General features: G+C 40.0%; 1 protein-coding gene across 1 annotated transcript in view; it reads left to right on the top strand.

Moving 5' to 3' along the window:
* The window catches only part of LAMB1 (laminin subunit beta 1), an 80,391-nt gene extending 69,898 nt beyond the window's left edge, over positions 1 to 10,493 (top strand). The window contains exons 27-33 of the mRNA XM_026648907.2: positions 2,287 to 2,490; positions 2,909 to 3,053; positions 4,537 to 4,744; positions 4,931 to 5,072; positions 6,596 to 6,772; positions 8,835 to 8,994; positions 10,014 to 10,493. Of these exons, the coding sequence (XP_026504692.1) occupies positions 2,287 to 2,490; positions 2,909 to 3,053; positions 4,537 to 4,744; positions 4,931 to 5,072; positions 6,596 to 6,772; positions 8,835 to 8,994; positions 10,014 to 10,150 (1,173 nt within the window). The 3' untranslated portion in view covers positions 10,151 to 10,493. The remainder of the gene's footprint in view (positions 1 to 2,286; positions 2,491 to 2,908; positions 3,054 to 4,536; positions 4,745 to 4,930; positions 5,073 to 6,595; positions 6,773 to 8,834; positions 8,995 to 10,013) is intronic.
* Positions 10,494 to 12,893: the final 2,400 nt, after the last annotated feature.

Here is a 12,893-nt window from a genome sequence, read left to right as displayed (position 1 = left end):
ATGCTCAGGGAGGCTATTCATCTAGCGTAAAGCCCAACAGTTCATGTTTTGTGGAGCACTGTCCCTGTCCAGCAGGATATGGCACCAGACGTGGGTTTGTCCAGTGAAAATGAGAGGAGAAGACTGTGGATGCAGGACGCCAATAGAGGTGGGGATGACAGAAGATGTGCCAGTGGCCACTTTATGCATGCTGTGTGCTTGCCCTGGACTTCTCTGATCTAAGACAAAGCAGACCTTTTTCTGAGCTCTTGAGTCAAAAGGACACTCTGAGAAGCAGTCTGGTGCTTATTCTCTGCACAGCGGTAAAGCTGAAGTAAATCTGAGGTAGGGTGACTTTTTCCTGGGAGATTCACAGTGTTCCTTCTGCAACTTTCCTTTGAAGTAAATCAGCTGCAGTTGGAAAACAATTCAGCCTGCAAATATGATGGAAAGGGCATATTTATTAACTTAAGTGGTTAGGGGTATCAGTAAGTTACAGGATGATTTCTCTAAAGATTGCATTGTCCCTCCTATTTTCTCCCCCCATGTCCCCTTTTAGCAACTGTTATCTAACATGACACTGCTCCTTTTTCTTGGGGGGGGGGGGTGAAGAGACTTTTAGTTGGAACCCCTCCCTCACATTCCTGTCCCGCAGGTCCATTGGCATTGAAACTCTTGTTTAAATAAAGTTTATCAAGGTTCTAGGCAGTATCATTAGTTGCTGGGAGCCTTAAGGAAGTGCAGCCCCCTGCAGGACATTCTGCTTTCTAGAGCAGTGGTTCTCAATCAGACGTATATGTATCCCTGGGGGTACACAGAGGTCTGCCAAGGGGGTACATCAACTCATCTAAATATTTGCCTAGTTTTAAAACAGGCTACAATAAAAGCTAGCAAAGTCCATACAAACTAAAATTTCATACAACTTGTTGATACTGCTCTATATACTATACACTGAAATGTAAGTACAATATTTATATTCTATTAGATTATTTTATAATTATATCATAAAACTGAGAAAATAAGCACTTTTTCAGTAATAGTGTGCTGTGTATTTTTATGTCTGATTTTGTAAGTAAGTAGTTTAAGTTGAGGTGAAATGTGGGGTATGCAAGACAAATCAGACTCCTAAAAGGGGTACAGTAGTCTGGAAAAGTTGAGAGCCACTATTCTTGAGAATAGTGGATTGCATGCCAAACATCAGGGAAAGAAAAAGGTTAAGGCTGTTTGTTAGAGAAAGAGAACATTTAAAATTAACCCGATTCAGTTTTGTGTACCTTTACTGGGGGGATATTGCCTGCAAAATGTTTATTTTCGTGACTGTCATCCTTCCTTCCACCCCCTGCCAAAAAAGGAAAACTTTGTCCAACCTTCCATCTTAAAGATTTTTTTTTTAATGATTCCATTTATTATCCAGACTCTAGGGGTAGTTCATTGATAGAGCTGGTTAAACATTTTCTGATCAAATGTATTTACATTACAAAATGCTGTTTCTTCAAAATTAAACCTTTGCAGAGGAACATGTTGATTTTTGTCAAAATTTCATTTTGAGAAAAAAGCATTTTGATAAAGTCACACTGGAACACTTTGATGTTTTTGTTCTGAAACAACTTTTTGAGCCTTTATATAAAACTTTCAAAGTCAAACTCAGGATGAAACATTTTGATTTTAAACAAAACATTTTACTTAGATAGACCCAAAATGGTATCTTTTGGAAAATTTCATTTGAGGAAATTTCAAAATATTTTTGGATTTCTTCCAATTTGGAACAAATTTTGAAACGTCATAATTTCCCCAAGACCAAGTTTGAGTTTCAGCCAGCTCAATCCATAGGTTTGCCTTCAGGAGGGAAGGGCCCTCCTCTTCCCTCTCCATTTTTAACAGAAGTCTGAGGGTCATTTTCCATTGAAAGAACCAAGTCTTTGCCGATTTCACGTCATTCAATAAGACAGTGCAGGGTGGATGACTGTCTTGGTACTGCCATTATAACCCAAACTGCTTGTGCCTGGAGGGCTGTGTGTTTATACATAGGAGCTTCCCTTCCCACATCACTCTGCACTGGAACAAATCTCACAATGATACACATGTGAAGTAGAGAATGCCCTAGTTTTTGATGCTGCAGTTCAGCAGCTACAGCTACCATTTATTTCTCAGGCGTTCTCCTGAGATTTCACTGCTAGGGGTGCGGGTACCACTAAATGTTTCCAGCATCATCAGAAACCTCCTGGTCCACTTTCCTTCTTCCCCCTCCCACCCATCCCCCAAAGCAAGAGCAATTAAGCGTGACTATTCCTTGTCGGTCTATTGCAGACATGTGGAACTCCCTCGGGGGCTTCCTGTGCTGACTCAGAGTGTGGCGGTCTGAACTGCCGAACAGATGAAGGCGAAAAGAAATGCGGAGGACCAGGCTGCGAGGGATTGGTTACTGTGGCTCACGGTGCGTGGCAGAAAGCCATGGATTTTGACAGAGACATACTCAGTGCATTGGCGGAAGTTGAAGAACTCTCTAAAATGGTAATTCTTTCCAAGTAGATCACTAAACATTAATTTAAAATGAAAGAAATTTCCCCAACAGGGATATGATACAAAACTACAGAACATTTTCCCCCCAGACATTCATTTTAAAATGTTTCTTTCCAGTTGCATAACTTCACCAGCACTATCCTTTAATAAAAAAAAAAAAAAAAAGCCTCATAAAGTGGACTTGTTTATACTGAAATTCCATGTGTAATCCATAAATATTTGCCTGAGTTGTTTAAAGTAACATTAGTGTTGTGGGAAAGCATTCCGTGAGTTTTATGAGAACAAGTTTCCCACACTGCTTTGGACTCCAAATATCAATTGTCTTTTCAGAATTGCATTTTGGTTTGCAAAATGGGCCTTAATGTGCAAGGAAGTGTGAAACCAGGCCACCTTATTTACCTCCTCCTAGGTCTCCGAGGCAAAACAGAGAGCAGATGAAGCAAAACAAAATGCACAAGAAGTTCTGCTCAAAACCAATGCCACAAAAGAACAAGTGGACAGAAGCAATGAAGATCTGAGAAACCTTATTAAGCAGATCAGGGAATTTCTGATGCGTAAGGATGATCTTTACCTTAGTTGACATTAGTGATTTTTATCTTTATGAGAAATTCTGCTAGCTTATTTTTAGAGGCCTTTATAAAGTTAGGATGTTGTACATTTTTGTAACATTTACAGATGCAAAATAGTAGACTCTTCCAACTCTGCACATAGCTTTTCTCATGCATTTCTCTAGGTAGCTGCCTAACCTAGTCTTAAAATCCTTTCTGAATACTATCATTTCTGTGAGTCTTGTCTTGATTATGCATTTCATTTAAGTTTAAGATTTTTATAGGCAGCGGGATCCATTTTCAGCTTTATAGGTGAAAGGTGGGGTTACCAATACAGATTAGCAGTTGATTCTTTGCACAATGTTGTGAAAAAAATGCACCTAGTAAGGAAGAGAAAGGCCTTTCAGTTTCATCTTAATTGGAACTTTAACAGACTTTGCCTTCTCCTCTGCAATAGAGCTGATTGGTGGTGGAGTGGAGTGGTTTAAAACTTACTAGGAGATTGTCATGCTACTCCCATTAATTTCAAGGGAACTGTGTAGCTAACTCTCCTCAATCAGCATTGAAATTTCAATCATTAGCTGTGCTAACCTGTGGAGAAGTGCGAGATCTTTTGGAAGATGGAGGACAGTCTCCATTGGGGAGGTCTGTTATGTGCAACTGCTGGCCTACAAACATCAGTGTTTTCTTACGTGCTAAGAATGTGTTCAGTCCTGTGCAAACACAGGAAGAAATGTTTAGATACATGTAACAGCACCACAGGACCATGTGAGCAATAGAGGCAACTTTTGCTTAAACCCCAATCCCTGAGAGGCATAAAATGCTGCTGTTACATGTATCTAAACGTTGTGCATGGCCCTCTTTCACTTTAGAAATGTATGAATGTGCACCAAAGGAATGACTCTTATTCCATTTCAGTTCATAATATTTTGTACTTCACTAGCATCTCATATTCATAGCACTACAAACGTTGGACCAAATTCATCCCTGTTGAACTCCTGTGGATTTCAATGGAACGTGGGTCCATTATCTAATTGATCCTTACAGCTTCCAGGAGGCTGTCAAATTATCTTTTATAGCTGGAGAAATGGAGGGCAGACAAGGTCTGAGATTGCACAAAGCCATGCAGTAAGTCAGTGTTAGGAATTACACAGTTCTACTGATTCCCAAGCTGCGCTCAAGCCACTGGAGGCCAATGGGTGAAAAGTACCCCTCAAGAGGCTGAAATGGGACTTAAGCAGGGCTCTACGCTCTGTGGTGGCATTCTGCATAGGAGTGAATTTTACCCTAACTGAGCATACCACCTACTTTCTACATATTTTCTGCAAATTGTGGTGGTGGTGTTTCGTTTGCCATGGCTGTTTGTCAGTTTCTTGCTTTTAAGGAACAGCACTAACAAGGATTTCAGTAGTGTTATTTGACATTGGCATGGATGGCTTGCTAATCCTCTCAACTGTCCGCTTACCCTGTTGCATTTGTGCCATCGTAGAGGATAGCGCCGATTTGGATAGCATTGAGGCAGTTGCTAATGAAGTGTTGAAGATGAAGATGCCAGGTAGCCCCCAGCAGCTACAGACCCTGACAGAGGATATCCGTGAGCGTGTGGAAAGCCTTTCTGATGTAGAGATTATCTTACAACAAAGTGCCGGAGACATTGCCAGAGCTGAGATGCTGTTAGATGAAGCGAATAAAGCAAGGTAACGTACTACACTGTTTTGTATCAGCTGTCTTTTTAAATCAGTGATTTTGAACCAGACTCTTGATTTCATTCAAATATTTTTCAAAAACGTAGTTAGCTAAATTCATCCTGGTGTAAATTCTTATTCATACCAAAATGAAACATTTCTAACGTCACATATTATATTGTTACTTCTGCTCCACAGCAAAAGTGCAAAAGATGTTAAAGTCACTGCAGCTATCGTGAAAGAAGCACTGGAAGAAGCTGAAAAGGCCCAAAATGCAGCCGAAAAGGCCATCAAACAAGCTGAAGAAGACATTAGAGGAACGCAGGACCTACTTACCTCAGTAAGTCCTAACTATATATAAAAAATATTCACAATGTACCTAGTTTGATGCTAGGTAACTGCTTTAGCTAAGGGTACGTCTATACTTACCGCCGGGTCCGGCGGTAAGCAATCGATCTTCTGGGATCGATTTATCGTGTCTTGTCTAGATGCGATAAATCGATCCCGGAAGTGCTCACCGTCGACGCTGGTACTCCTGCTCCGCGAGAGGAGTACGCGGAGTCGACGGGGGAGCCTGCCTGCCGCGTCTGGACCCGCGGTAAGTTCGAACTAAGGTACTTCGACTTCAGCTACGTTATTAACGTATATCATCTGGTAGCTGAGCCATGCTGCCAACTCTCCCACCCATGCAAAACACTTTGCCAGTACAGTGTGAGAACACATGAGCATTAATGCTTTATTGAAGCATTAATTGTTGTGTGTTTGTCAAATGATGTCATTGCAGAGCCCCATATGCATGAAGTGTGAATATTTAAGTAAAGGACTAATTCATTATCAGTAATAGTGTCCAAGTGTGCTTGCTCGATGCTTTACAAATAATGAGAAGGGCCCTTCCCAGTCATAGAATAAGCCCTCCCAAGTACCTTCTACACTAATAGTGGGCTTTTATAAGAATTAAATATCTTCCATTAGAATTAGAACTTTTTCACTCAAGTTTGAAGACTTCGACCATTCTCATTTCATCAAGTCCAGTTCATAAAGAACCATTTCATAGATCGTCCCATTGACAAGACTGTAAAGCACTGACATCTGATAGTGTCAATATTCAGCTTATTAGGTTCCTAAGCTACCCAGCACTTCTTTATCCACTGCTGAAAGGGTAATTAACACAGCAGTGATTTCTTTCCATTTATATGAACAATAATGGATCTAGCTGAGCTGTTAATTTCAATAATACCTTTCACATTTCCAAATCTGGAATTTTTTTGCCCTGGAAGCTGAGTGATTCCTGACATGTGCAAATGCTTGGTGAAATCCCATGTATTTCATGTGAGTTTACAGTTAATTGAAGCCAAAGACTGCAGATGTCTTGGTGACGTCTTACACTGAGATGCATCTCCTCCCCCCCTTTGGAGTATCAGATGTGCATCAGGAATGCTCTCAGAAGTTAGTGGAACTCTATCCTTACCAATTACAAACACATTACAGCTCCAGTCTTGCATTCTAAGACATTCAAAAGTCAATGATTTCAGCCAGCTTGGGTTGTACAAGGAATGAAAGGTTATTTCTCTTCATTTCATAAGATATGCTTTTAATGACATACAACCTAGTTCACTTTCAAAATGGATTCCCCTCTTACTTCACTTGAATTGTAAATTGTAATTTGTACTCTTAAAACCCTCACATGTAATTTCATAGTATATTGGTGATATTTCAGAGTTGCATAATGCTAGTTTGAGGATAGACTTTGGAGACAGACATTTTAAATAGTTGGTCAAGACTTTTCTCTAGAAAGCTGATTTCAAAAATCAACGCATACATTTGTTGGGGGAATATTTAAACTGTTCTTTCATTCCTGGTTAGATTGAATCTGAAAATGCAGCATCTGAAGAAACCTTAAACAACGCTACCCTACGTATTACTGAGCTAGAGAAGAGTGTGGAAGATCTTAAACAAAAGGCTGCTACAAATTCAGAGAATGTGGAACAGATTGAAGAAACCATTGCTACTGTGAAACAAAATGCCGAAGAAGTTAAAGAGGTGAGATACCTACTTGCCAGCTGACTTCCTCAAAAACACAATCCCTGGGAGTTATATTCGGGATAAAAGCATTTCAGTGCTACTGCCAGCTTTATCCATAATCTTGTCATGCTTGGGCACCAGGTGTCAGCGAGCTAGCTGCCCAGGAATATTACTGGCATCGTTCAGTGAACTAGGTCAGACTTGTTGCTCCCAATTCATTTATTAGTAAGGTAATGCTGGGTCCATTTGCCAATACATTAATTTCTACTTGGTTTGGTACCAACCTACATGGCAGAAAAAGCCTGCCAACTTTGACAGCTTTCTGCTCGTCTAGGAATTAGTCATGGAGAGGTGAGCGATCTCCATATTCTGATGTATTTAAGTGTAGGGTTATAAATTGGTAAATCTCAGTTCTACTCTCAACTGCCAGTGACTTTTACCTTGGGCACCACTTCTCTGTGCCTCAGTTTCACCGTCTCTAAAATGGATTTAAATACAGTTTTCTTACCTTCTGTGAAGTGCCTTGGGGTCTATGAATGAGAGGTCACTGTGTGTACAATACATTATTCAGCTGTCAAACAAGGTACTTGTAACTTGGCACTTTGAAGGGAATTCCCCCATTGCTTCAGTCACTGGAGAAAAGATTCCATCTCTCAATGTAACACTTGCCAGCCTGCTCCTCTAGTTAGTGTTTGGTAAGCAGTTATCTAAAGCGTCAAATGTTCTGCAAGCATAGCAGTGTCTTTCTAAGCGGTGTCTATATGGAGTCTCTTCCAAAGTCAGTACCTTTAAGAAGGATTCTGATTTCAGCCTTCAAACAATTGAAAACAAAAGTTGTGTGTCAAAGGAAGTCTCACTGCTCCAATCTTATTGTCCACAATAAAGTCATCTGTCTCAAAGGAGCCTTCCCTTTCCCAAAAGAGTGAAGATGTTGGAATTAACCTTTAAGCAACACTTAGTTTTAAACAAGGGGCCTCTGAAATGCTGCTTAATAACAAGTACAAGAGTCTGATTATTTAGCATGGGAGGAGGAAAGACAGAAAAAAGAGTGATAACAAATGTTGTCAGGAACCTTGCCGTAGTAGTGACAATTTCCCTAGATCCTACCCATGCTGTAGATGGCACATTTCATGCTGCTCATACTGCTGGTGAGTTTTCTGGATTCTAATCTACAGACCAGATTGTCTGGTGCATCCACTACCTGTCCCAACACTTGCCCTGGCCAGGGATTGCAGGGAGGGAGGGAGATGTAGGAGCTGACTTTGCCAGCTCTACACCTGATGGGGCCTCCTCCCTGCCAGGGATATTTGGAGACTTGCAGGAGATTTCTGCGCTGCAAAAAAGTGAAGTGCAGCTGAGACACTAGCCTTGTGTTTTCTGTAACATCTGGGAAGTGCTTGTGACTTCATGAGTCACTATAGGTGAGATAACCACCAATTCTAGAGCTGTTCATGATTGTGTGTATGTGTATATATATATATATATATATATATATATATATATATATATATATATATATAAATAAAAAAACACGGTGCCCTATTTTCAACTCCATCTATTTGACACTGCTCCTGTCTGGCAATTGTCAACAATAGGAGCGATGCCATGGTCACTTCTGTACTGAATCTGCACTTCTCGAAGCAACACCTGTTAATCACCCTTACACTGGAAAGCTGTGCAGGATTTGCTCTCACTAGTCATGAATTCTGTGGCTGAATCCTGTACAGCATATGAAAGTTTAGATATTGAAACAGACCAGCCACATAACTAGAAAGGGTGGATGATCACCAGAAGTGTCTGCCATTAGCAGGCATTAAACATGAATGAGAATGCTAATATTAAGGGGGGGAGGTAACTAAAGCAAAAGCTGAACGTTGGGACAACTGAGCCAAGAGCTGCACTAATACTAGAACACACTTTGTGCTGTCAAATCTTTCATTCCTACATCCTTACTAGTAATGTCTCAGTCTGAAACTTCTGCTGCTTCTGTGGAACTATCTGTTCAAGTGGTGAAACAGGCATTTTCTTTGCAGTTTTCTGAGCAATAACCCCACCTTGTGTTGTGAATTTGAAACTGCAGGTACTTGACAGTGAACTGCATGCCAACTATAAAACAGTTGAAAACCTAATTGCCAAAAAAACAGAAGAGTCTGCTGATGCCAGGAAAAAAGCTGGAATGCTGCAGAATGAAGCTAAATCATTGTTAGCTCAAGCAAACAGCAAACTCCAGCTGCTCAAGGGTAAGACTGCCTGCATGAGAAAAGGTTTTCCTTTCAGATTTTGAAGTAATGTTTCAGGTTGCAGAATGAACTGTGCTAATGTTCAGCAGCTGGAGAAAGGAAATAAAATGAACTTTTAACCAATTACATTAATTGCTGGTGGTTCACACACTTATGTACACAGTATATGGAACACTTTTCTAATGATCCAAACATCCTTTTACACACTTACAGAGATCAATTCACCCACCAGTGTGGTGCAACCATTTCTTGGGAGAAATGCAGTCACTGATCAACAGCACATAACATTGCACAACTCTTTTAGGAAAGAAAATGAAAATTGTATCCAATTAAAACTTCAGCTGGGAGGATTAGGTAGAACATAATTTATGTCAAGTGCCATGGCACCTTGCAAGACTAAAAGTAGTGATTTCCTGCAGCACCTTAGTCTTGGATATCTCCCATCCAAGCACTGTTATTCTAGAAAGATCTGTCACGATCATAACCCAAAGTGATACTGGCAGAGTTGCTTTTTAAAAATTGAAGTTAACTCCAACAGAACAGTTTTAAGAATTCCACATTTAGCGCTGTACATTGAAACAGGAGGGGGAGCTCTCACCTTACCAACCAGGGTGGAACGGGAACTTTGTCTGCTTTTACCAGACATGGGGAAGCTGTACTCACCCCCAACCACTCTTCCTTACATCAATCCCTTATTTGCCATGATTCACTGAATAGTCTGACCATAACTAAGCCAACACACTCTCTAGTGTCCTTTCAAGTCTGTGCAGAATCCCTAAGCCATTTTTACAACATGAATTAAAGGACACAGCTGTACGTTTTCATTTATAGGTAAGTACTTCCTCCCCATTGTTTCCACAGTATTATGAGACAAGTTGTCAGGCCCAGATTTGTATCATCTAATCTCAGGCTTTCTATCTCAAAGATCAGAATTAACACTTTAAATACGGGTATGATTTTACTGCCCAAAAAACAGCTGATAGTCATCTGTTGATAGTTTTTCTCCCTTTTCCCTGCAGATTTGGAAAGCACATATGAGAACAATCAGAAAGTCTTGGAAGACAAAGCCAAACAGTTGGTGGAGCTAGAAGAAACAGTGCGCTCCCTCTTACAGGCAATCAGCCAGAAAGTTGCAGTATACAGCACCTGCTTGTAACTTGGGAAACAGTCTGGACCCAATGTATCCTGGATGAGCTTAAAAGTATTAAGTTTGATAAACTAGTTCTCATTGACATCACACTAAGACCTGGTAATCTTGACAGGTTTCTCACTTTTTAAAGTTACAAAACCAAAGAGTAATTTTTTCTTATGTTGAAAATAAAAACAGTACTTTTGTACCACTGTATGTATCTAGTATGATTAATTAACTTCATTGTTACTGTTACTAGCTGGAATAGTAAATCAATTATTTCTTCAGCTTAAACAAATCTTGTTTAACCCAATTAGAGTACTGTTCTAATAAAATCTTAGCTCCAAAAGGTGGGCTTTTAACAAGTTAATTTTGACTAAGGCGGCTCCATTTTCTGTGAAATACAGAAGGGTGACTTAAAAAACAAACAAACCACATTTTGGGCATGTCTACACTTACCAGTAGATCTGCACTGCTGCAATCGATGCAGCGAGTGTCGATTTAGAGGGTCTGGTGAAGACATGCTAAATCAATGGGAGAGCACTCTCCCATCAATTTGTGTACTCCACCTCCCCGAGAAGCATAAGGGAAGATGATGGGAGACGCTCTCCTGTCAACACAGCACCATGTAGTGGATCTAACTCAGTAGACTTCAATTATGTTATTCACATAACTGAAGCTGTGTAATTTAGATCGATTTAGCGTAGTAGTGAAGAACTGGTGTTCCTGCTTAAGTTTTGGGGGGTGGGGGGGGGAGTTGTTTTACTAGTCAGCATTTCTATTTGAATACTTACTTTCTACAGGATGTTCACTTAAATTCAAATTAGCTGGTAGTTTTGTCACACAAGTTTCACTTCATTGTTCACAAACAATGTTTCTCATGTGGGTTGAAAAAGTCAGAATTGAGACCAGTTTGGATTTCTAGCACCACAGTGTCCAACCTCTCATTCCATAAAGAACATAGGACAAGATGAGCTTCTGGGACCAAAACTTTATCAAAAAAGATACCAAATCATGTGAATGGCTTCACCATCCTTTAAATTAATTTGCCCATTTGCCTTTGTACAGAGGCCTAGTTGTATCACATCTTGGTTTTCTCTACAATAGAGGGCAGAGCCCACAATGCCTAAAGACTAATGCACACAAACAAACACTGGTAGCCTGCATTGTACAGGTATAAAGATTGAAAGACAAAGCGATGAGTATTAGAAACATATACAAGAAAATCCTGCTTCAGTCATTTGAAAATGTTTGCAGCAGTCAATGTGGTCTTCAACCATGTTAGCCAGTATCCTTCTTGACTGCAGCATGAGTTTAGCAAGTGAGTGAGGTAATATCTTTTACTGGACCAGCTTCTCTCGGGGGGAGAAAAGCTTTTGAGCTTACAAAGAACTCTTCATCTCTCATATCCTGGGACCCACATGGCTTCATACAACACTGCATACATGAGTTTAGGGAAGTCTATTAAAACATACTGCCAGTCATAAATTTTTCCCTCGGCTTCAGTTTGTCTAAAACTGTTACATATTTGAGAAATTCTCAAGTACATGGCTATATAGCAGCCATCTCCTACTAAGACTTTCCAAAATGTGTAACTACATGCACTGCATATTTTGGTAGTCAAGACATAACTATGCTTCACTCACTAATACTTTAACTAATGTTGGTGAAAATCAGAGTTTGACTCAAGATCTCCATTGTATGGCACTGAAACAAATATTTTTGGCAGGAAAAATAAGTTCAGCTAAAGAAGTTTTACTCCAATCTCTATTCCCACTTAAATTGGATACTTACAGCAATGTAATCTGCAAGGTTTTTTGTTGTTGTATGTATCAAGTTCTCACATTGTGTTTAATTTCTTGCCAACATCAGGCATTTGTTAGAACAGTGCTGAAGCATACAGACCTGCTGTCAGTTATTCCTTTAAATGTGGTTCTTAGTATTCTCATTTTATTTCTCTACCCTTTACAGATATTCCTTTGTATGAATAGTTGGGGGAGAATGGCATGGAGAGAGAAAAACGATACATTAACAAGATGTGAGGGCTTGAATTTTATTTATTTAGAGAGGTCAGGGAGAACCAGACCTCCAAACAAATTAGTAAGTAGTAGAGCTAGTCAATTTCCTAAGTTTTCTGTTTTGACAAAAACAAGATGAAATTTGTGGAAAAATTCAGGCTGGTGTTCAAACAGGCAGAGAGACCTTAAAAAAAAAAAAACATGAGTTTTTCACAAGATTTTGTGGAAAAGTTTCCCATTGTTTTGGCCAGCTCTAGTAAGTAGAGAGCAGGCATTCTGCAGAAGGGACATATAGAAAGCTTGCAATATGCCAGGGGACGACTCCAAAGAATTTATCCAAAAGACAGAGGTGGATTAGAAGTAAATGTGTCCTGGATCCACTAAAATGTAAGGCTTTTTTTTCCATTCCAAGTGTCCCAGATCTTTCTTCCTCCCTCCCCAGTTTCACAAAACACACTTAATCTTTGCTTCCCTTGGGGACTCCTTGCTATCACCTTCACGTAAACCCACGTTTATTCTGGCTCTCTCACCAACTCATGGGTGCATTCAGCCAGCTCTGAACACTGAGACAGCCTCAAAAGAGGGCGCTGGCCTCAATCCACCTCCGCACATACTGAAGACAGGTCAGAAGAGACAGAAAAGCATATTAATTTCAGAGTTTTGCTATTGTTTACAGTTTCCTAAAAATACTGAGTAGCCAAATGCTGATCATATTGCCATTATTCAACAGAGAACAAATCAATACAGAGATC

The sequence above is a fragment of the Terrapene carolina genome, unplaced genomic scaffold (genome assembly GCF_002925995.2).
Source record: "Terrapene carolina triunguis isolate 2854851 unplaced genomic scaffold, T_m_triunguis-2.0 Scaffold68, whole genome shotgun sequence".
In the NCBI taxonomy this organism is placed as follows: Eukaryota; Metazoa; Chordata; order Testudines; family Emydidae; genus Terrapene; species Terrapene triunguis.
This window is presented reverse-complemented; position numbering and strand designations above follow the sequence as displayed.